The sequence below is a fragment of the Pezoporus flaviventris genome, unplaced genomic scaffold (assembly GCF_033815535.1).
Source record: "Pezoporus flaviventris isolate CSIRO_AGI_PZ_B2104156 unplaced genomic scaffold, CSIRO_AGI_Pfla_v1 ptg000045l, whole genome shotgun sequence".
In the NCBI taxonomy this organism is placed as follows: domain Eukaryota; kingdom Metazoa; phylum Chordata; class Aves; order Psittaciformes; family Psittacidae; genus Pezoporus; species Pezoporus flaviventris.
In genome coordinates this window covers 24,206,601-24,230,583 of record NW_026892593.1, presented here as the reverse complement: position 1 = coordinate 24,230,583, position 23,983 = coordinate 24,206,601, and the positions used below count along the sequence as shown (strand labels likewise).

Below are 23,983 nucleotides of genomic sequence, written 5' to 3'. Positions count from 1 at the left end.
CTATCAGTGTGTATAAATGCTTGATGGGAATGAAGAAGAGGGAATCAGATTCTTCTTACAGTGCCCACCAACAGGACAAGAAGCAATGGACAGGAATTAAAAATCAGGAAATTCCCTTGAAAGCAAGAAAACTTATTTACTATGAGGGTGATTACAGAATCACAGAATCCTAAGGGTTGGAAAGGACCTCAAAAGATCATCTAGTCCAACCCTCCTGCAAGAGCAGGGTAACCTAGATTAACAATAGAACAAGTTCTCCAGAGATGTTGTAGACTCTTCATCTGTGGCGATACTCAAAACACAGCTGGACACGGTAAACAGCTGAAGGTGACCGTGCTTGGGATTGGACTAGTTGCTCCCAAGAGATCCTTTGTAGCCTCAATGATTCAGTGATTTGAGGTTGTGGGTGCTGTCTATTTGATGGTTCCTCACTGTGCATCATTATGGCACTTCTCTGTACCTTTTCCAGTTTCCCATCATCCCTTTGAGGTTCTGAAAGACATCTTGAATATTGCATGTGGGCAGGCAGTGTCAGAATGGTGTTTGTTTCCCAAGCATATATCATGTTGGTTTTGGCTTTAAGGAGGGAAAGAGGGTCCTGCTTGAGCCTGTAGCTAATGTTTTCATAGAACTATCTGTTGTAACAGTAACTCCTGGCTGCTGCATATTGGACTGTACTTTTTCTTTATTTAAAGGGCATTTGTTTCTGGTTTTGTGGTGGTTTGTGCTGTGTAGCCCTGTTCCAACTGGGCCTTCAATCCACTGCCAGTGTCAGGGGAGTGTGGAGTCTGTTGGCAGGTAAGCTGTCTCATCTCTGCACATAGACGTTTTCTCAAATTCAGGAAAGAGTACAGGGTTTACCCCAAAGCAAGTTCTGCGTCTTTTACAGAGTAATTAAATTAGAAAAGTTAATTTACAGAGTAAATCAAGTTAGCATTCTTATGATGGTGTGAAATAGCCTTTGGTATCAACACCGGTTTAAATATCAGAATTGTGTCCAGTTTTTACAGCAGGATTTTGTGAAATCGAGCTGCAGCTGTAGTTTGGGCTAATGGAGTCACTGCTTTAGTTACAGCAGTGATGTCTGTTTATTTTTTCATTTCCTTTTGCTGCAAATTGAGTGTTGACTTGCAAGTTAAATAGTTATTTTGCTTTGCAAAGTCTTTTGCCTCTGGACAAGTCCAGCAATTAAGACTGAGCTGGCAAATGGGCTCATGTGAGTTGCACAGAACAAAGACCAGAACTGTACAATTCTTGGTGATTTTTCTGCAGCCTTTGGATCCTAACTGCTGTCTCCAACAGCAAGTCCAAACAAGGACAAATGTTTTTAAAATGTGCTAGCTGGAACATCTCATTTGCCATTTTGAAACTCCGGTTCAGGAATATTTCAGGCTGTATTGCAGCAGGGGAGCTAGCCAAGGTGGATGTCGTGCAGAGACATTACGGTGACTGTGATGTATTGAGGGAGGCCAAGGAATGAGCCTGAACTAGGTTAGAGAGCACAGCTTGCTGAAATAGCTGACAAGGCCATGTAACACAAAAAAAGATACGGTCTTTTGGAAAAACACAGTCTGGACAAAGTACTCGCAGATGTGAAGCAGTACCAGGAAAGGAAGTCCTTGTGGCAAAACTCAAGATACCAGGGGGGCAGTGTCACTTGGTCTTATCTTTAAGATTTAAATACGCACTCCCTGCCACAGCACTGACCTTGTCTTGCTGTTATGTTTACAGCTGTTCTCTTGTGATGTGACTGGTAGTTCTGAGTGATGAGGCTGTTCTTCTTCCCAGTAAATAGACCCTGAAGAGAAGTCTTCACCAAAACTCAGACGGACACAGCTATACAAGCTTTCCAGGATGAGCTGTTTGTGTGATCCCCAGTTTGTCACAAGCTTAATCTGAGACAAGGTTCTTACACAGTTTCCCCACCACCGCCACCATTTTCTTCCCAACTTCTTGTTTTCCCACTACGCTACAAATCTTATTTTTCTCTGGGGTTTCTGTTACTTTCTCTTCAAACCTAGTTTAAAGTGTCCTCACTTAACTGACAAGCTGATGTCCTGAGCTACGCTTTCTCATCTTTGTCAGGGGTAGCCTTTTTTTCCCTAGCCATATGACGATATTCTTAAATGCTCCCTATTTTGTTTCCATAGCTATGTATTCCTCTCCAGAACATGTTGATCTACGTCTGTGATTTGAACTCAACCAAAAAGATTCAGGAAGACTACCTGTTCCTTTTTCTGCTTCATTCTTGTTCTCATAGAAGTCAGGAATGCCCACTTTGGCAATCGGCATGTACCAGGTGAAGTGGGGTACTTTTAGCTTCATCACCAGATAGGCTCAAAACCATCTCTTGAATGACAGTAGGTCACTGCCCCATTGCTTTCCTCTCTTCTTTGTTCCAAAAGTAGGTCTCTAATGGCATCATCCTTCATTCCGTAGAGACTAGCCTTTGACATGCTGGTCTTGCTTGCCTAGCCAGTGGGGCTTTTTATGACATTCCTGAACTATGTATGAATTTTCATAATCACTGGGTGAGAGAGAAAGTGCACAAAATAGTCAGCAAATGCAAGTACATTGGATGGTGTGACAGCTGGATTAAAAAGGGTTGAGTGTTCTCCAGACCAAATGTCCTATCCCCAGAAATTCCTTGTATTTCCATACACCTTACAGCTAAGTTTCTTTCATGAAGTGCTTTTGCAACAGGCATCTCTGATGATGTTAAGGAAAAGGCATTCTTCTTGAGATAACATCAGAGAGGAAATTATAATGGTTACAGAATTGGAAGTTGTGGGTTTTTTTTCTGTACTCAAGAGGCGAGAGAGTACTGTTTGAAGTGGGAGAGCTGTATGTAATGATCAGTAAGGTGAGAAGCTGAATATAGAAGTTAGGAGACAAGTTACTGATATGATTGCAGGCCTTTACAAAGACTTGAAGTTTCTGATATCCTGGCTCTTTATAAATATTTTTCCTATTTAGCAGCTACAAGCACAGTCTCAAGCTCATCAATCAATCTTTGAGGCAACTGTACACACAAAACCAAATGTAACTTACTCCAAAGCTGGTTTATCCTAACAGTGTATATAATTGTCAAATAATGTGCTTGGCAAGCTTTTAGAGACTGTAGTGGATCTCAGGTGTTACCAATCCTACTGTTTGTCTCAGTGTAGTGTGCTGGTTTGTTTTATTGCCAGTAAAGGGTATAAACAGCTTCTTGTTGTGATCTGTCAGCATGATCTTTTTGTTTTGTTTTTAAACCAGAATGTTTCACCTGCTTCCTTTGCCTACAGCAATAGCTGGTTTCTGTGAGCACTCAGCAGGGAAATGGGGCTCTTATTTAAATTGGAAGAAACTACAGCTAAAGATACACACTGTGCTTAAGAGATCACGTAGGAGACCTTGATAAAACACATATTCCTATTGTAAAGTCTCTATCTTATGATATTTAGATCAAAATTCACACCAACATAACATTGCTATTTCTGGTAGTACCTCGTTTCCCAGGCAGACACTCTGATTTCAGTAGTATGAATTAGTCCATTATCATTACAGAAGGAATATGGCCTGTGATCCTGCACTCTTCATAGCAGTGTGACTGAATGCTCAGATGTTTGAGTCCTTCACACTGTAACACTTGTGAAGTCTCCTCTTCAAAGGAACATCTTTAGACAAACCACCTCCCCAGAGCATATAGCACCATTTATAAAAGCTTTCATTGGAACTTACCTTAAGTGATCATTTGTATAACTACTGTCTTTCTAGTCTCTTGCCTAGAGAAGATGAGAGCAAAGGACCAGAACTGGCAAGACAGATGCCAGCAAGAACCCCAAACTACAAAATGCTCTTGTCCCGCTCAAGCCACTACTGAAACACAATAATTTGAGATTACGTGGTTTTGGAATAGGAACTTCAGACTTTGCCTTATGGCAGTAGTTTATTTTTATTTTTATTTTTTAGTCCTGAACATCATACAAAGAAGACACATACTGTTGTTAGCTCTGTTTTACAGACTGAACTGCAGAATTCATCCTCCACTGCACAATCAGGTCTGTGGACTGAGAAATGAGAAGTTCGGGTCTCACTGCAGTCACTGCCTGATCTTGTCCCAAAGTGCAGAGTGCAATCTGCCTCTATCTTAAAGCTAGAGAAGTACTCTCTGCCTAAATTTCTTATCTCTCAGAAGTGCTGTGATTATAAAAGAGAGAGGAGAAAGAATTGTTGGTTTTTTTTTGTCAGGCCAACTGATGTAGATGGAAAAAAGCAGGCAAAACAGTGACCACTAATTCTTTCTTCCAGTTGCTGAGTATAATCAAACTTGTACTCAGCAAAACTTGTGCTGAGTACAGGTTGTGAATGGTTGCTCTGTGTCAGTGGTCCAAGCCATGCATTTAAATGGCTACGTAAATTATTTATGAGGTCCCTGTTAGTAAAGGAAGGAGTGTATGACAAAAAAAAAACCAACAGTGACAGCAATAAAGAAAGCTAATTTAGCACCTGGGATACAGTGTCTGTTGGAGGGAAGGGTGACAGGAATTACAGTATCAGAAAAGTCTCATGTGCCATAAAGCCTATTGTTCTGAGTCCATAGCTTTTGTCACTCAGTGGAGTTTTAGTCTTGCCTTTTGAGGATCTTTTGTATTTCTTGAATGTCTTTTGAGCTGCAAACCGGAGACAAAGTAATTGTTTAGGGAAAAGTGCTTACTAGCTGCAAGTATGCATTTTTCATCTTTACTAATTTTTGGTGTGAATTCTTGCTGATGCATACTGTGTGAGCACTTCTGGGTAATTTCTTCCAAAATACTGCTTCCCAGGAGAGGAACAGGCACATTTTTTTTACAGACACGTTTTAAATTACCACGTTCTAGGAGAAAATCTGAATTCCTCACAGCCTCAAACTGTGCCCTGTGAATGTGCAGGGCATTTTTCTACACTCCGGGTTACAAACTGTCGTACCAATGATCAGATTTCTTCTGTATTAGTAATTTAGTGTGCTGGTATATTTAAAGATGATCATCCTGGTATATATAAACACTTTTTTTAGTGTTTTGGATTAGCTTTCCTGTCTATGCTTAATTCTTTTATTCATTTCAAAAGAAAAATAACATATGTGCTTTTTTCCTCAAATGACTTTGTCCTGTCCTTCTCTGATACTTTGATACAACACAGTGTCCTAAAAAGGTTTGGAAAATCGTCATGGCTGAAATATTTTGGGTATTTTTGTCTTATTATAGCCACAAATTATTGCTAACATCCCTAAAAGTTAAAAGGAGTTGGTAACTGGTGCAGGTATTAAAGTAAATTACTCATCTCCTGCCTCATAGCTTCAGTTTAAGCTTTTATTACCACCTGAAAGTCTTCACTCAGAAAAACCTCAAGTTTTATGCAAATTATTGTAATTGCTCTTCTCCCATCAGAGTCTCGGCAGTGAAGTGAAGGGTTGGAATGTCTGTAGGGACAAGAGCAGCTCTCTGGCTTTTGTTGTACTTTACTTGAACCAGTGCTTCTAACTTCTCACCTATGTGAGTACCAGATTTGCTTTCTGGCTTCAGAAGTTCCCTCCAGCAATGAATGATGCCAACATTCAATAAAGGGAGTGTCCACCTTGGAAAATATTTTTTAATCTCTGATGAGTAAATTGGTAGAACAACGATGCTGGGTTAGTCAGAGTTTACCAGCTGTTGAGCTTGCTGGTGGGAGGGAAATGGGAAGGGTGAAAGAGGAGGGTAGCAGGAGCACCTTCAGTGTGGAGGATACAGTGCGCTTCCCCTTCAGGCATAACTGGGAGCAGCAGCTCACCAGGGCTCCAGTAAGCAATTTGTATGAGGCGAGAATCTGGGGTTAGGAAGCCAGATAGTGCAGAACATGGGGGATTTTTCCCTCCTAGTAGAGTACAATTAGGAAGCTTCATCGGAATATCTCTAATGGGAGGATGGGTGTTAAACCCTTGCTATCTTAATGTTGGAATTGAAATATTTTGATTTTCTTTCAGGCAGTCTCTAGTGTGTTTTACAAAGTGTATAAACTACACACAGATGCTTTCACATTCAAGGTTAACCAAACAAGGTCAGACATGCTGAGTGGAGAGAGGTTACAGCTATGAGTACCAGCTCATACTGGCGTGCTGTGGGACGTTCACTGCCCATGTGGAGCAGACATATACCCTTGCTTAATTGTGCCTCTGCTGAAGGGCTCTCACAAAATGTGTTATGCTCCATTTATCTCCCTCGAGAATCAGCCCTGAAAAATAGGAATTTATATTTCTGTTAGTTGACATTTTGCATAATGCAGCAGGACATGAGTGGATATGACCTAAAATTTGAGTAGGTAGGCACTGCTGAGCATGACTCTAACCTCAAATATATACATTGTAGTACAAAAACATCCAAAAAAGCCCAGGGATCTGCATTTTCAGGGTAACAGACTCTTATCTGATGTGCAACAGCTACAGTTTGCAAATTGTGGGGGTGAATATGAGGCCCTAAAACAGGCTATGGCACAGTATGCTCATCCCCCACAGCAGCCACTGGCCCTAGGCCAAATGTAGCTCAGGTGGGCATGCTCCCGCACTCTCCAGCAGGCATCCTGTTCATCACACTGCCCCTCTCTATATAGTGCGCTGCTCTGGTTTAGGAGAAACACACAGAACACTTATTTGCCCGATATCAGCCTCCTGCCATCTCTGAGCCGGGGGCAGCAGGATGTGGTGTGGTTGACCCACACCAGCCCATCCATGCTGCAGGACCTGTAATGACAATTGCTCAAGCCTTGTTCTTTTGAGAAAGGGGGTTATTTGCTTTCTTTTTTCTTTGCTTTCTTTTCTGCCTTCTATGGAGCTTATCCAACAGGCATAGCTGAATTTAGCTGTAGACTATGGGCAAATTTGGGTCTTAATCCACACAAAAGAGTTACTAAAGAGGTAGGTGAGAAACAAAGCTCCACTGTTGCAGGCTCTAAGGAGATAAAGAGATTCAGAAAATCTCCTAAGATATTCAGTCAGGATTCCAAATGTCAGAGAGCTGGTGGTAGCATCTCTACATTGCATAGGAAATAAATCCTTTACTAATTATTAGTACTTAAAACACAAGTACAGGGTAGCGTACTACTGGGCTGAAAATATGCTGGTTTAATCCAAACAGCGATTGTCCCATGTCCCAGATGATTATGGCCTTTCCATCTGAAGTATATAGTAATTCCACAGTATAACTACACTGCTGCTGTTACAGCACCAGAGAAAATCATCTGCTGCATGTTTTTGTTGGTAGGAAAATTGTGTCAAGTGTTGTAAAGCTGCCTGGCCTGTTGCTCCACATTTAGCAGGACCAGTGGTAAAGGCAATCAGCTTATTCTGAGTTCAGGATGTTGCACAGCTTCTTGCAGAAACTGCCAGGGCTCATCCTCGGTCCTGTATTATCTAGATCGCCTGCAATTAGTTTGTCATTGTATTAGGTGCTGTGTGGTTGCCCAATAATTTGCTCACTGATACTGAAGATAAATCTGAACCGTAAGTAGAAACAATAAACTGACATGTTGCATACAGAATTATTTAATGCATAAAATCTCAATGAGGATTGTGTTTTTTTCCATGCATCTTGTAAGATATTAGGAGAACTTTTCTAGCACTTGAGTGGAGCACGTACTGCCTTTCAAAAACTGCCATTTTTGTGAGAACCCACCCTTATAAAATACTAATATCTGGTTTCTGTCAGCAGCCCATTCTAATTTTATCAGTTCATTGTTACCAGTACAGATAAAGAGGTAAAATAAGTTTATGTTATGGAATGATTCTTATTTTTTCTGAATGACTGTATCTAATTCTTTTCATAGAAAGAAATTCTAGAACAGCAACAGCGTGAGAGAGATGACACAAGCTTTCATAGTATGTGTATGTTCTGCGATCAAGAATTCACAGGAAACAGGTTGGTTTGTTTACCTGTTTGCTTTTGATTTTTTTCGTATGTGCTCAGCATCTTTGTTTGTGGTTTAGATGGCATTGGACCAGTTAGTGCCTAATGTTAGAATTAAGGGTATAGTGTAAGTGTTTCTTTCAACTGCAATGCCATTTTAAATAGACCCCAACCTACTTCTTAATTTTTTATTTATTCCAGTACAACTCTTTATACTACCCAGCAAGATGGCGTTGGGAACTGCACCATTTTAAAGATAGACGGTTTTTCAGCAGTTGTTATAGTGGCAAGGAGAGCTACCTAAGCCAGTATGGCTATTACAAAATGTTTCTATCTAGTTACATATTTTCATATTTAAACCTCACCAAACCAGTGTGAATTCAAGTATCAAATTAGAAAATTAGAGTGGAAAACTAGAGAATGGAGTGCTTTGCAGCATCAGTCAAATGCAAGCCTGAATTCCATTCAAGTGCTTATTCCAAAGAAACTTTCTTTGTACAAGTAAATCAGTTTCAGCTGGAAAGGCTGAGTCTTTTCTTTGAATGTGTGTTTGCCTGGCTAGCTGTGGTACTCTGGAAAGGTAGAAGGACCCAGGGTCATGTCCTCACAGGTTATCCCAATGTGGTGTGAGCATCCAATCCTTTTCACTGACTGTTGTAGTGAAGTTCACATTATTCAGACCTGGAACTTCATCCTCTGCTTATTGTGTCTGACAGGTCATTTGAAAATCACACCTGGACTGTGGTAAAAGCAAGGCTTAGCAGTGTCAACAGTTGGGTATTTATTGAGTCCTCAAAAGCAGAAGCTGAGGCATAAAGAGATGTTGGACACATAAAGAATTAACCAGTATATCTCTATTAGGAAGATACCTTATTTGAACATCCATGATGTTTGTTCGCGTGTACTTGTGAGTGCTGTTTGCATTGCTAGTGCTGTGTGAAGCAATGCTGATGTAAAAGCATATCACATACAAGAATTTCCACTCTGCTAACTAGCACAGAGAAAACAAAATGGCTTTTTAGAATGTTTCTTAAGATAGTTGGTTGAATCATGTGATTTGCTTATTCAAGTTAATAAATGACCTTTGTTAACAGTGAGGGTCAAAATAAACTATATTGTAATTTTCATTTAAAAGGTACTATTTATGCGCATAGATTAAGCGGTGAAATGTTACTGAATGTTGAGCAAAGCTGAGATTGAAAACTTATTTTAATGAAGTTGATTTCTTTTTTTTTAGCAGTGGCAGCAACATTATTATTGTTTAGTTAATGTTGGCTTTTATGCATTTTTAGAGCAATTTGTGTATTTTGAGTCACTAATTGAATAATACGACTTTTTGTTATGTCTTTTGTAGATCTGTCCTTCTCAATCATATGGCAAGAGAGCATGCTTTTAACATTGGGCTGCCAGATAACATTGTGAATTGTTATGAGTTTTTGGCTGTATTACAGGGGAAGCTCGACAAGTAAGTAGTGTTTTATTTAGGTTTTTTTGAGGGGGTGTTAATGGACTTAGGTCATATTTTTTTTTACCTTGGAAATAAGTTGGGTTAAATTTAATGTAACATTCATAATTAGTTAAGAAGAAACAGAGAACATAAGTTTGTTGTGAGTGCTCTTTAGAAGGCTTTCTTTTAATTCTTTGAAAGCACAAAGCTTCAGTTGTTATGCATTGCATTGACATCAGTAATAGCACATCCCTTTTACTCATAGTTGTTAATGTTCTTCTTATCACAATCTTTTTGCTAAACATTTCTTTAATCACTGAATACAAAGTTGTTATATTTGTTCAACTCTATATATCAATAACATGGGATGTTTTCTCCTTCCCTTCTTTACTGCTCGCAGAGTACATCCCAGAGCAGGAGAAAGCCAGTGTACATGCTTCCTTAGAAACACATAAACCTGAGATGACCGAAGAAGTTAGAAAGGGCATTTGGGAGAAAAGCTTAGGTAGCAAAGAACAAGAAACTCTTTACTTCGAGTTTCCTTTGCAAGTATCTAAGTACTCTTTATAGATTTCGTAAATGGGACAATAAGAAGTATGCCACAAATACAAACTGAGCCCTAGCTGAAAATTTACTTCTTTAAAAGTCAAACTGGCTTTAACAAGTTTAGTAGATTTTAATACAGTCTGTAACCAAAGACTGTACAAGAAATTTGCCTAAATCTTAGGCTTAGTTATGAAAGCCACAGAAAACTTGGATCTGTGAAAATTAGGATGTGGAAATCAGATTAAACAGCCTTCCAAGTCAGTTTAGGATCCATTCATTTGTACATCTCAGGGTACGGAGGAAGAAAATAAAATAAAAGATTCAAAGGAAGGAAAAGGCAACAGGACTCTCAATTTTAGTCTTTGGCTTGACAAAGAATGATGTGCAGTTGCAATAGATACATGTTAGCTTTATCCAGAAATGAAGATTTATTAAGAATGTGTTTCACCATTGGTGTTGCCCAATGCAGTGAGTTAGCATGCAGCTTTACTATGTATCAGTAGGACCTAGGCTTTTGTTTAGGAGGTTTCTCAAAGCAGATCCTCTCTGTAATTAATACACATGCTTAAATAATTACTTCCAAAGCACTGAAAGGCCACTTCTCCTACTGTTAAGAATGGACTTCATAGCCGTGCTAGTAAAACAGTGCCTGAAAATAATTATTAAGAGGAGAAAAAATCTTGTTTCAGGCAAATAGCATGACTACATTGTATATGCTGAGGAAAAGCATTAAGTATTCTTCCAGGGATGCCTTTCACAAATAGAGCAAACATTTTACTGTTATCAGGTGGAGCAAAGCAGATACTAAAATGTATAGATTTTAGATATATAACATATAAAATCTAATATATATATATAAATCTAAACTATATATAAATTTTATATATAAAACGCATTCTGCCATAGGACCTACGGTTACCAACAAAGCACAGGGAGAACTCAAAACTTCCTTAAGCGTGTAAATGTTACAGAAGTTCTTGAAAGACAAAAACATACTGAGAATCCTGAATTGCTGCTCCACACACAAGAGCTGAGAGGAATCTGAATACACCTTTACTGAAGGAGTATGAGGGTGTAGGTACAGACCTTCTAGGCACAATATTAATGGGTTTTGTGGGGGTAAATGCTTGAGTAAGAAAATAATTGTGTTCTTCACCACCTGTATCTTAAACCCTGGGGAAATCACAGAAAGACCTGACCCGGGCACTGTTAAAATTCCTTCTGACTGTACAATAAAGCTTTCATCTGTCAGTAAAGGGAAGAAAAAAATAATAATTTTAATTCAGAGACACTGCTCTTTTAAAAAAATCCATGGGTTTTGTGTCTTAGAGTGCTGTTGTTTACCCTCCCATCCCATTGTTTTTCCTGCTGCCAGTATCTCCAATACAAGGATAAAATGCCACAGTTACGTAGTTTTTATTTCATGAGAAATGATTTTCTAGGGGTTTTCCCAATCCCTCCATGGAGATAATTTTTCAAATGGCCCAAGAACCTGTCTCCATCATGGTAGGACATGTAAGCCATTGCTTATAAGAAAAATGTTTTACCATCTTGGCTAGCTGGAGAATCAAGACCTGCATCCGTTAAACAATGATGTTCCTGTAAGCTCAGGGCTCTGCTATGTCTCTGCCAGGAAAAAAAAATGACCATCATCTATTTCAGGGAGATTCACCCACTTAGGCTGAAGTGCAGATTTCTGTCCTTATAGACCACTCTCTGAGCCTGGAGATTTGACTTAATCCTTTACAGGCTCAGCGTGCAGGTGTTAGTTGATACTGCAGTGGAGAGAACAATTATTTTACAGTACTGTAACCGAGAATTTAAAACAGCGCATACACTTGTGTTTTGTTTGAATTGCTCTGGAAGACCTGAATGTGGTAAAATTGTCATTCATTAATGAAGGTTTTCAAATTCTCAAGTACTGTGTATATATATTTAATAATTCATGTATCTACATAGATATTATTTTTAAAATATACACATGTGTGCGCGTATGAAAGAATTTATTTACTAAATTCAATTTCTCAGGCTTTCAAAACCCATTGCTCACCCTGGCAAACTTTCATTTAGTCTCTCCATTGACTTAGAAATATCAAACTTCCTATTCAGCTGATTTAAATTGGTTTTAAAGCTACGTAGCACGTTCAGAGTTTGGTTTTTTTCACTCTGAATTATAAATACACAGCTACTGATGGGTTGGATGCCAGTATAAGTGCATGCTGAGTTAAGAGTTTTACATGTTGACCAGTCAGTGTCCCTCCTGTGTGCTGGTAGGACAATTTTGGGTGATCAGACTTTTCTCTCACTTTGCATGTGGGGCAAACAGTAAACTTTTATATTACCTATTTATTTATTTTATGTTATTTTTGTCATCCATGTGTTTGTTTGACTCTCCTGTGATCTAAGATTATTATCTTGTTCTGGTTTTATTTTACGGTGTGGACCTCAACCCTTTTATCTCAGTTTGCAGTGTTTATACTGTGAAAAAGTCTTCAGAGACAAAAACACACTTAAAGATCACATGAGAAAGAAGCAGCATCGCAGAATCAATGCCAAAAACAAAGAATATGACAAATTTTACATTATTAATTACTTGGTAAGTGGTTCTATGAATGATTAGTAAATTGACTACAGAGATACAGACAATATCTTATTAGAAGTAAGTAATTCCAAACCTGCAATTAGTACAAAGGTCAAAAATCAAGTGAAGGACTCTTAAGAAATGTGCTTTTTTATGGTATGATATTCTGGATAATTGTTAATCTAAGGAATAGTAAACATTTGTTGTTGAGAATTGATTTTGAGAGATACAAGAATGTAGCTTGAAGAGACGCTAATCATCATGTCATTAGTGCTCAGCTTCTGCTTTAAAAACCAGAAGGGAAAATGAGATAATGCAGTAAATGGAGGTCTGCCTTGAATGCTGTTGGCTTTGAGCTTGTTTTCTACAAGGCTTAAGCTGAAAGTGCTCTTCAGAGTATAAATTAAATGGAAAGAGGAGGAAAATGAAAGATACATAGATGAAAGGAAAAGTAAGTGTTCATTTTTAGCCTCCAGGTAGGTGTGTGTTGCTAGGTATTAATATTTCTCTATCTCAGACCTTTGAGAGTGTGTGTGTGTGTGCGTAAAAGATTTTCACATGCTGTCTTTGACTTATGAATATAGGAACTGCTTCAAAAGCTGCTACATTTTGTCCCAGAAGTAACTGTATTTCACCTGAAATAGTCTTTGTGCCTTCTATGTGTGTTAATATCCAAGTTATAAGTAGATATCCTTGACTGTTCTACCTACTCTTTTCCTTTAATTTCTCTACCTGGGTTTTACTCAATACTAACAACAAAATGTTGTATGTTTAATGCTCTACCAAGTCCTTTTTACCCAAGATGGAGTGAATTTTCTCTGTGATCCTTTATGCTTTCCTTCAAAATATCAATGATCTAAGGCCTGTATTTTCTTTTCTAGATATTTAAATATTGCTGCTTTAAAAACTGACCTATACTTGCTGCATGGTGTGGAAAAGGTTGTGAAGTTCTGGAGGGTACATGTTCTCAGCTCCTTGACAGAACTGGGCATTCACTTCTCCCTTGCAAGTTAACAGACTTGAGTTTAATGTTGTAATTGTTTTAAGTGATTTTATTAGTTTTATTCTTCTCTGCTAGTCCTGCAGGTAATCCTGCAGTTTTCAGAACTTGACATCCTTTTTAAATTACCCTCTGTCTCTGACTTGCATTCATTGTTGGGATTTTAATTTGTCCCAGCTGTGATGAGGAAATTGAGCTAAATGACTGCCTGGAAGCACAGACAACCATTATGATACAGGGAGGTCATAACATCAGTGCAGACACAGTGCCTGTGTCATGTTAATAAGCAGAATATGCCAAACTAAATATAACAGCAAGACTAATATTCATATACTTTACCTCTTTTCCCACTCTTTCCAGTTGCTCCAAAACTGGTGGCCTTGTCCATATCTGTTGAGAATGATATACAGCCTATATGCTTCCTGAACCACATCCAAGCATTGTCTGGATAGTGCTGCTGGCATGGCTACGGAACGTGCAAACTATTAAACAGTATGGGCAATCACAGGACAGTGTTCAAGTCACTTGTTCCTCTTTAGTTATTGCTGGTATTCCAGACAGGACTTCAGACTAACTCCTTATGCCAGCCTAAATCAATTCGCATATTGATAACTTAGTGGCATCACTTAGAGATGTATTTTTCAGGTCCATGCTATTGCAGACAGAGGATGATAAATATAATTCAACTAAAATATATCAAACAACCAAGATGTTCAGAAGTGGTTGGGGGCCTTCATGTGCAAGGTTTGTAGTGTGATGCCAGTGCCTCTTCTGGGACATGCTTTGAATGATCACAGTTCTTTTTCTGGCTCTATATGCTCTGCTACAGACTTGTTTTCTTTCTACACATTTTCAGTTGTCTCTCAGTACGTTCTGCTCAGTGAACTGTTTATACTCAGTCTTTCTGATCTTTCAAACTGTATCCATTTCAGAATGCTGACATTTCTTCTTTAAAAAAAAAAAAAGGATCCTTTATTATTAAAGGATTAAAAACAGACTAAAAACTTTATCTTAAACACAAAATAGTTTGCTGTTCAATGTGTATTTGCACACTTTTTGTATGAGATTAAATTTTTCACTAACATGAAACCTTTTTAGGACAGTCCCTGTGTAGTAGAAAGTGTTGCTTTCCAAATAGCCTTTGGTAAACCCTTTATTTTTGCACAAAGCAGAAAAAGATTAAAAGGAAGAACTTTAATTTGTCCACTGGGGGTTCAGTAGATTGGCCTTTATGTGTAAGGAGAAATAACATTATTCTCTACTACACATATGTAGTCTACAGTAGGGTATATTGATGTAATAGGATGGGGCTTTTCCAAGCTGCGTCTATATTAAGGGTGTAGTGATTTTAATTCCTCTCCCCCAGCAACTTACAACTTACTAAAGGATCATTTTTTCTAACGTGTACTGTCAAGCTTTACTGACTTCTCAATGAGTCTTTAAGATCTGTGCTTCACATTGCTCTAAATGTCCAGGCTCAATTTCACAGCCACGGATTACATATCTTATCAGACATAATAGATGGACTGTTTCACGTTTTACTACTGAATTCACCTTGACCTAAAGATGTAGGCATACAATTTATCTATTTTTATATATTTTCACAAAAAAAAAAAAAAAACCTGAAGTTTGAGAATGTAACAAAGATCTTACTATATGCCAGTTTGATCAAGTTTGGTTTCATAAAGAGACTATAACACTAAGTAGGCCTCTAGTGATAAACATCAGTATTATCACAGTCTTACCCACTTTATTTTTAGGATGTGCACCATAAAACTTTTCTGTCAGCAACTGAATTTTAAGCTATTAAGCTGCTTAAATGGACAGTTGTTTATTACAGCTATCTTAAAGACATAATTGTCCTTTTCTTATGATTTTCCATTACATATTGTCTTTACCAAACACTGCATCAAATAATCTTATTAAGCTGGAACTAGCAGTTTCCTTTAATTTGTGGCTTTTGTACTGAGACATTTTAGGGGCTTTTTGTTCAGATGTCCTGAGAACGTCTGCTGAATTGCCTCATGATCTTCTGGCCAGTTCTTACTTGTGTTTTTAAACTGATGGCAGAGCTCCCATTGATTTCATTTAGAACAGTAGGTTTGCCTGCCTTCTTCCTTGCTCTCCATTATGCTTTTGCCTTCACATGTCATTTTAATGCGGTTGTGAGAATCTGTTTTCATATAAATTACATTTTATGTCTATTTGTTGGTGATTCCTTCCCCTAAATTTCCAACTTGGCATAGCAATGAGTAATACAGTGCAAATTCCTTTGCAGATATTCTGGTATTCTGAGGCTTTCTATGACTTCTGTCATGGTGTACAAGCTGCTTTGATTTGTCTACCCCCATTTAATTGACATATTTACATGTTAGCGTTAAGGTAAATTACACCTATCTTCAGTAGCAGTGGCAGCTTCTTAGTCGTGCATGAGATTTCTTTCATAAGCAAGTATCAAAAGTTTATTATTGGGTAGTTACATTGAATTAGACTGGGAGGTTTGTGATTATGCAAATGAGTTGAAAGGCAGTGCAGACTTCCCAGTGGATTTGGAGGTCTTTTGTCAGTATTGTGTAAGTATGGAAGATGATGCCAATCCTATTCAGGAAGGTTTGAAGTATAAATTGAAAAAGACCAACTGATAGTAGAGGGTGAAGAACTGAGCAACGATGCTTCCAAGATATACATGTAGGTTACCTTATTTTTCTTTTCTCAAAAAACTCCTCCAGCCTAATTTTCTTGTTTCTGTGCCTGTGCTAGGCTGTGGCCCCAGGAGTTGCCCAAAGGGCCAAGTAAAAAAAAGAGAGGGAAGAACTCTGTACTCTGCGGTGCCTGCTGGAGGCCGTGAAAGAACAGAAGGCAGTATTAAAACTCTCTTATTCCCAGCCCCAGGAACTGAGATGGACCAAGACTGAGAGGGCCTTCCCTTCTGTGTTCACCTGATTGTTAGCAGCAGCAATTTAAGGATAACGTATGCTCTGTAAGAAGCACAGATGTTTATTTTCAAATTGACAAATGGCATGTATCTGTAGTAATGTAACATCACGATAATGAATGTGCTTATGACTAAGCTAGACAGCTGAAAAATGGTACCTATTACCTACTAGAAAACTTGTTTCATAAAGCCTTCTGTTTTCCTCAAAGGTAAAAAATGTTTTTCCTTATTTCCAAACCCAAATTCATCATTACCTGAGGGGGCCAGTGGAAGAATGTTTTGTTATGAGGGTTACTAGGTATATTTAGTCTATTTGAATTACACAGTGTATATTTTGCAAAACAGTAAAGGGAAACCCTTCATCAGTTGGTGATAGTTCAAAACTTACAATCCCACAAGTGGGGGAATGCTTCATATTGAAATTCATCCAATGCTTATTAACTAATGTTGGTATAACCTCTTCTATGTGCTTAAGCATCTTGAGTTCTGCAGCAATATAAAACAACCCAGATGATCGCAGTAAGGCAGGTGAGAAGAAGGGCAGAAGGAAATTTGCAGGGGAAAGCAGCATCTGTTTGGAGTTTCTGAGCTCCACGGGCCTGGAGCTCTGTTTTCAGGTAGTTCTATAACTGTTCTTTTGGGAAAACTGCTTGAGATACCAGCTGCTTTTCTAGTTTCTCCTGTCTCAGCACTTCTTCTCAAGTTGGGGTATCTTTCCTCAGTAAAGCACGCGGACTGTCTTCATGTAGAGCCTTTAGAATTGCACTCGAGAAGGTAAATTGTCAGTGAGGCAATTCATCTCTATGCATTTTGACTTCATTTTGGAAGAGAAAATAATCAAACCGTACACATTTGGGTTCACTTGGATATATAGCAAGGCCTGTAGCTTTTTTAATTATGTTTTTTCTACTGTTTGAACTATAAACTATGTCAAGTCTATTTTTTCTCTTGTTTTGTTAAGAATTTCTTGAGAATCTCTAGAGATGGTTGCTGGGAGCTCTTGCATCTCAGATGAAAGAGCAAGGCAAGTTGAATACATAACAAAGGCACCCTTGGTCCCAGATGCCCATCAAGCTGTGGAGCTGAAAAGGTGTATGTTACCAAAAAAAATCAAAACAACTGGAAGAGCTTTAAGAATGTTCTGAAGAACTCTTGCTCACCCAATTGCTTCAGCTTCAGTCTCTTGGCACTTTCATCACAATGTCCCCAGTTACCCATGCACTGTGCAATTTTCCAGTGATACAAGACCTGGTTAGCTTTTTCCCTTTTCCTCCTTTTTTTTCCTCCTCTGAATATAAATAGGTGAGGGAAACAGAGACCTTCTCTGCCTTCTTCACAGAAACTTCATAAAGAAACCGCAACAACAATCAAGCTTTTGTGTGATTTTTCCCTTTCACCTGTAATTGAAAGGTGAAGTTTAACATCGGCTGCTGTTTTGAACATACTCTTTTATGCATATATACTTCAAGCTAGTACAAGGAAAAATTGTGAGCATTCGTCTTCATTTTGCGTGGTTGTAAGAGAGTATCCACTCATTAAGTTGTTAACATTAGCAGCCATAAGAAACTAGAGTGGGGCCCTGAGAACTTGGTGAGAGGTGTTAATGGCTTCATGTTATCTCACAGTGATGGTGACATTAATGAGTCTCCCCTGTAACTCAGCAAGTTTGCACACAGCCATGTAGCATCACTGAATTAATTATTGAGTTTTCATTCTGTAATATATGATGACATGTTTAGAGCTGTCTAGAGACATTTGTTTATCGCTTACCTGATAGACACTAACAGCATTGCAAATTCTCATTAACTGTTAAATGATGGATATCTTTTCATTCTTTTGCGAACCAACCATGAAGGCAATAATAATACTTGTTCCTAAGGATGTTATTAAATATATTTATTAGAGAGAATATTTGAATGAGATAAATGAATGTATGAGCTTATTAGCTGCCTTTTTTTGAGTATGAGATTGTCAACTGTGATCTTTGTGAATCCTTCACAGCAGTCAAAAGCATGATTTCAAAAACACTATTTTGATTACAGGTTAGTTTGCTCAGGTTTACTTTAAAGGGAGGAAGAATCAGAGCAAAAGGAAAACAGTAGATAAAGATCACTGCTGGTATTTCAGTAGGGCACTTCAGCGTTTTATTGCCTGTTATTTATATTGCAGCCATGCTGAGAGTGCTTGTCATTGTGCTGAATGCTGCACAAATGTATTGGGATGTACTTTGTGCTGAAGGTCTTTCAGATATAAATAAACAACACAAAAAGTAAAAGGAAAAACAGAACACCATGAATAGGTGTGCTTACATTCACGTCTGAGAAGAGGATGGAAGAGAAACTGGAGCCTAGCTCAGAGAGCTATGCACTGGATCTATGCCCTATGCTGCCTTTCTGGGGTACTCTAGCTAAGTTTACACCATGTGTTTTCACTAACATAACCTCGTACAAGGTACGAGCTCTGACTGGTGTAGCTATGCCAACTGAAGTCTCAGGTGTTACAGCTGCATTATTTAAGCAGCATATGCTGCATAAAGTGCAGGGTAGGCAGACTGGATAGAAGAATTGTGATGGCAAACTCGAGACGGTGATAATGTACCCACCTTGTGAACATCTTGGTAGTGTTGCAACACTTCAGTTTTACACAGAGCGTGGATGGTTTTCTTGAGAACTCTGTGCCAAATCATCATCTTCTGAGATATAGGGTGGGAAATGCTTCATTAAAAGACAAAGCAAATCATTACTTTAAAAATCATTGCTAAAGCAATGTCATACGACTACCTTTAACTCACAGAAGTACCAAAGTGATCCAAAATAAGATGTTGACTGTGATTTCTAAGATTTTTCCATTGATATATAAAAGGATGATGTGAAACAGGAAATGTTTTTTCTCTTTCTTTTCTGTTTTCTCCCCAGGAATTTGGAAAGTCCTGGGAGGAAGTGCAGTCGGAGGATGACCGGGAGCTACTAGATAACCTAGAAGAGTAAGAGTTACTTGTATGCCAATTATAAAGACTTGCAAGGCCATTATCGTTAAAAGTAGTTACAGGGGAAATGCTGTGCACAGTTAGTACACAGTTAAAATTCATTTAAACCAACCAAATCAACTCCAAAATGTTCTCATTAAAGACAGTTCTCCACAGTGAGGGCTGTAAATTTGTACTTCAACCAGAAGCTTATTTTTCATTTGCACAGAGCTCAAACAGGAGCTGTTTGTGTTTGCAATGATGTAGGTAAAATGAGTTATTTTTTACTCTCGTACCAAAAAACCCGAGTTTTGCTCAAATTTAAAAATCAAGAGTAAACATCAAAAATATCAGCATGAGAAAGAAGTTACATTAAAAAGTCTGATAAAAAGGTAACAACTAGAAATTAAAGCAGGATTTCAAAGGAAACTTCCCAGCAAAACTGACTGCAGGTGACATCTACCTCTCCTCTGCATTCTTCTGTGGTCCAGGCCCTCAGATCACTGCAAAGGTGGCTTCCTTGGCCATAGAGAATTGAATAGGCAGGAAGTAATTTGTGGGTATTGGGGTCCATTACCTTCCTGGTTCTGCCTGTTACTTGAGCTTAATTTTACTTGATTATACTTGTTTACAGTAATATTTCTATCCCTCAGAATATTTCTATCCCTCAGTAGCGCTGGGGTTTTAAACGAATGTGTTGGCAAAATATTCTCTGTTTGCATGTCTAAGTGTAGCATAAATGAGTGCCTCAGGAATAATAATATTTGATAAGTAAGTAACACTTCAAATGAAGTCTGTCTGATGATTATGTCTTTGGCTGGTGTATTGAAAGATTAGAAAGGTATAAAAGAATTTAAAAGACCTTATAAACACAGAATGCAATATTTGATGACTTGCCAAACTGGAGAGAAACTGAAGTTAAGATCCTGTTTGCGTGCAGGCAAATTCAAGTAAGACTTACTGCCTGTCCGCAGAGGAATTAGCCAACAGTAACTGCTCGGTTACTCTTGTATTCAGGTATAAATCCACACTGTCTCTTCCACCTCTTTAAAGTATTCAGTTTCTCTGGATTTATTTCTAGAGAAATAAATATTGCTGTGAGAGCAGAATCTGAAGTGCCCTTTCACAAAACGTCTCTTTTCCACAATTAAATGAATCTTTTTGGCTCTGAATCATAAGGGACTGGTCTGACTGGGAAGAGCATCCTGTGTGTGCTGTTTGCCTGTTCTGTGAACAACAAGCGGACACCACGGAAAAACTGTATCTTCACATGCAGGTAAGACTTGTTTTAAGTAACAGTTCTTTCATCACTTTGGAAATAAAGAGTAGGATTGTAGCATCTTTGTTAAGATCCAATCAGCTGCTGCATTGGAATGCCTTCTTTAGTGCAGAGCTAAAGTACTGCATGCATCTCCAGCATCAGTTCTGTAAAATAGACAGATGAGTCAAGTTTTACACTGAGACTATGACTAGCCGTTACTTGTGAGTGTACAGACTGGTACAGGCAATAAAGAGTAAAGAGCATCTTTAGTACTGTAGTGGTTTGATGATTTAATGCACTTAATGGTTAGCATCTGCATTTCAGTTTTAATTAACTATTTAATGAGAGTGTTGTGGTCTAACAGAATATAAAAGCTCCTGATGACGCAAAACTGGGAGGGAGGGTGTTTGTTTCATGTAGTAGGGTTTGCACATCTATATGCATATGTCTGTGTCAGTCTATGAAATGTTGTGCTGTTTTTAACTTGAAATAGTAGAAGTAGTGGAAATAAGATTTTTTTTATTTCCTTTTTTTTCGTTTCAGAAATCACATGGATTTGACTTTCCTAAAATAAAGTCAGAGCATGGTGAGTAAGAGGTGCTGTAGTTGTCAGCATTTGCCACTAGTGTGAAGAAAACCACATCATAAGAGCAGTGGAAAACAACTATATCAACTTGATTTTTGTTCGGACATTTAACTTTTCCGTTATGGAAGCTGTTTCTCCCAGCTTACGAAAGGAAGCCAAGAACACTTTATTTTTCTGGAACTGTTGTTAGTACCAAGGATGTCTGCTATTTTCTTTAGAACCATTGCATTCTTTTGCAGAGTATCTTTTACAAATACCCGCTCTGTGAGTCCCTAATCTGGCTGCTGGAGTACTGGAATTATTATTATTACTATTATTACAATCATTATCATTATTATTGATGTTGTTATTATTATTGCTGTTATTATTATTGTTATTGATATTCTTGTTATGCCTGTTGGTACTTGATTGCAAGTGGGAAGGCTGTGCTCTAGGCTTTGTTCAGCCAGTGTTTGCTTTCTGCTGATGACTAAGCAGAGAGACTTACTTGGACCGAGAGGAAGCAAAGTATTTACAATTTTTACATTAAAAGAAGGGCTATTTCCTCTATAGCTGGGAAAAAGCAGTTGTTCAGTTGATTTGCTAAGTTACAGCATTCTGCCAGTGCTGTAAGGGTGATAATCTCTTATCAATCTCTATGCTGAATCCAGGAAAGCATTCGTAAATTAAATCTTGTGTTTCCCAAGTGCTTCTTTGCTGTCTTTTCCAGGTCTGAACTTTTATCAGCAAGTAAAGCTACTGAACTTCATCAGGAGAGAAATCCATCATTGTCGTTGCTACAACTGCCAGGAGAAATTCCAGTCTAAAGGAGGATTGATAAGTCATATGGAGGAAACCAAACACATTACATTCCTGCCAGCCAGGTCTACATGGGATCAACCACAGTAAGAGCAAGCATTTTCTTCCAGCATTTATGCTGTTACTTGATAATACCTGTAAAACAATAAGTTGAAAGTTCTGGGTTTTGCCAGTGCAGTAGTGCTCTGAGCTCTACCGGCCTAGCTAAAATAATAAGTGATCTCAGAATACTCAGAATTAGAAATCTCTGTACAGTCTGAAGCTAAAATGAACATGAGATACTGCTCTTGTAGTTGCACCTAGGATGCACTGTCACCGTAAGCTGTGTCTGCACTGTCAGGTCAGTGTGCTAGAGAAGGCAGAATTATGTTTTGCCTGTATTTGCAGTTGTGCAGTACATGGTGAAAAGCATACATGGTACACACAGAACATGTTCTCTCCTGGTGGAGCAAAGGCTGAGCCTGTGCACCATAGCGACATTTCAACTGTCTCTCTTGTAGGCATGTTTTAGTTCTTTCAGCCATTGGCTCTCTAAACACGTGCAGCTCATGCCTGGATGGGCATCTGACACATATCCCATTGTTAGTAAAGATACGCTGTAGGCATATGGTTCTAGAACCACTTCTTTTGCTTGTCTAATGTAGATATATGCATTATGTCTACCTCATTTTAGGCATCAAAACAAGTTTGCCCTTAGTTTCCTCCATAGCAAATAGAGTGTAACAACACTGGTTCAGATTGTAAATAGGCTGAATAGGTCTGGGGGATGATACCATAGGTGGTAGAAGTGTTCTAACTCAAGGGAGTTAGGTAGGGAGTGTTCTAACTCAAATAGCTCACTACAGCATTTGTTGTGGGACAAATCTGGACCTGCAGCCTCAGTTGTGACAATGTACAGGTGAAGAAACAGGGGGAAAGACTTGTTTGTTGCCAGCTCTTCTGTACAGCTCTTCTAAGGTGTACATGCCAGTTGGATTTTTTGGATGCACTATTTACTGTCATTCCAGGCAGACTTTCTCATTTTTCCATTATTAAAATGTAATCTCATAAGATATGCTCAGCCTCTTTGGAACAAAATATGTGGCTGTCTAGTAATTATGCCTTGTTTCTTTTAGGTATTATTTTCCTACCTATGAAAATGATACACTCCTGTGTACGCTCTCTGACAGTGAAGATCTGATAACTGAGGGTCAAAGTGAAGATATCCCTGTTGTAAGCGAAGATATATCCAGTCTAAAAGCTCTCAAACAGAGCAGTGTTTTAAACCAGCTCCTGTATAAAGAGAACAAGAGTCAGAAGAAATTCTGACCTAGAATTACAGCAGCTGACTTTTGAGTGTTTCTTCTGCAAGATAAAAAAAAACACATTCTTTCACTAATATTGAAATGGTTTAACTCATAGATGTTATTGCTGGGCAAATATTATACGAAAGTGAATGCTAAATAAAATTTAAGTGTAAGTGGTTTTGGTTTATATTCCTTAACAATATAGCTTTATTTTAAAGTAAAATGCTGGATTTTCTGCCTAGCTCTCCAAATACTTTTAGTATTACTTTTAAACAGGATTTTCTTTTTTCATTTTTTTTTTCTCCTGAATAAATGAGAATTGGAGTCTTGAGCTGTTACATAAAGCAAATTTTGCTATTTTAATCTTAGACCTTCTTCAAAGTGAAAATTGATCTGTAGATGTATATTATTCATCATCAATATCTAATATAAATGGTGCCTGTTCTGAAAACTGGCACAGAAACATCAGTAGAGCTCTGCTTGGCCCATGGGGATCTGAATGCATGGAAAGCTGCCAGTCCAAAGCCTAAAAAAGCGTAAGAACAATTTCAAAGTTGGTTTCATCAAAGATCGAAAGAATTTAAACTAGACTGCTTGTATGGGCATGAACTGAGATGCAAAATAATGACTTAGAAGATTGCAGATACATGCATCCAAGTTAAATTCTCAAAATCTCA

The 23,983-nt window shown here is 38.3% G+C and overlaps 1 protein-coding gene across 3 annotated transcripts in view; it reads left to right on the top strand.

Moving 5' to 3' along the window:
• Nucleotides 1-23,479, top strand: part of ZNF277 (zinc finger protein 277) — a 52,833-nt gene extending 29,354 nt beyond the window's left edge. For all 3 annotated transcript variants that reach the window (XM_061467705.1, XM_061467704.1, XM_061467706.1), the window contains exons 5-12: nt 7,822-7,913; nt 9,256-9,366; nt 12,358-12,490; nt 19,326-19,393; nt 20,555-20,651; nt 21,180-21,222; nt 21,932-22,106; nt 23,136-23,479. In XM_061467705.1, coding sequence (XP_061323689.1) covers nt 7,822-7,913; nt 9,256-9,366; nt 12,358-12,490; nt 19,326-19,393; nt 20,555-20,651; nt 21,180-21,222; nt 21,932-22,106; nt 23,136-23,328 — 912 coding nt within the window. In that variant the 3' untranslated portion in view covers nt 23,329-23,479. The remainder of the gene's footprint in view (nt 1-7,821; nt 7,914-9,255; nt 9,367-12,357; nt 12,491-19,325; nt 19,394-20,554; nt 20,652-21,179; nt 21,223-21,931; nt 22,107-23,135) is intronic.
• Nucleotides 23,480-23,983: the final 504 nt, after the last annotated feature.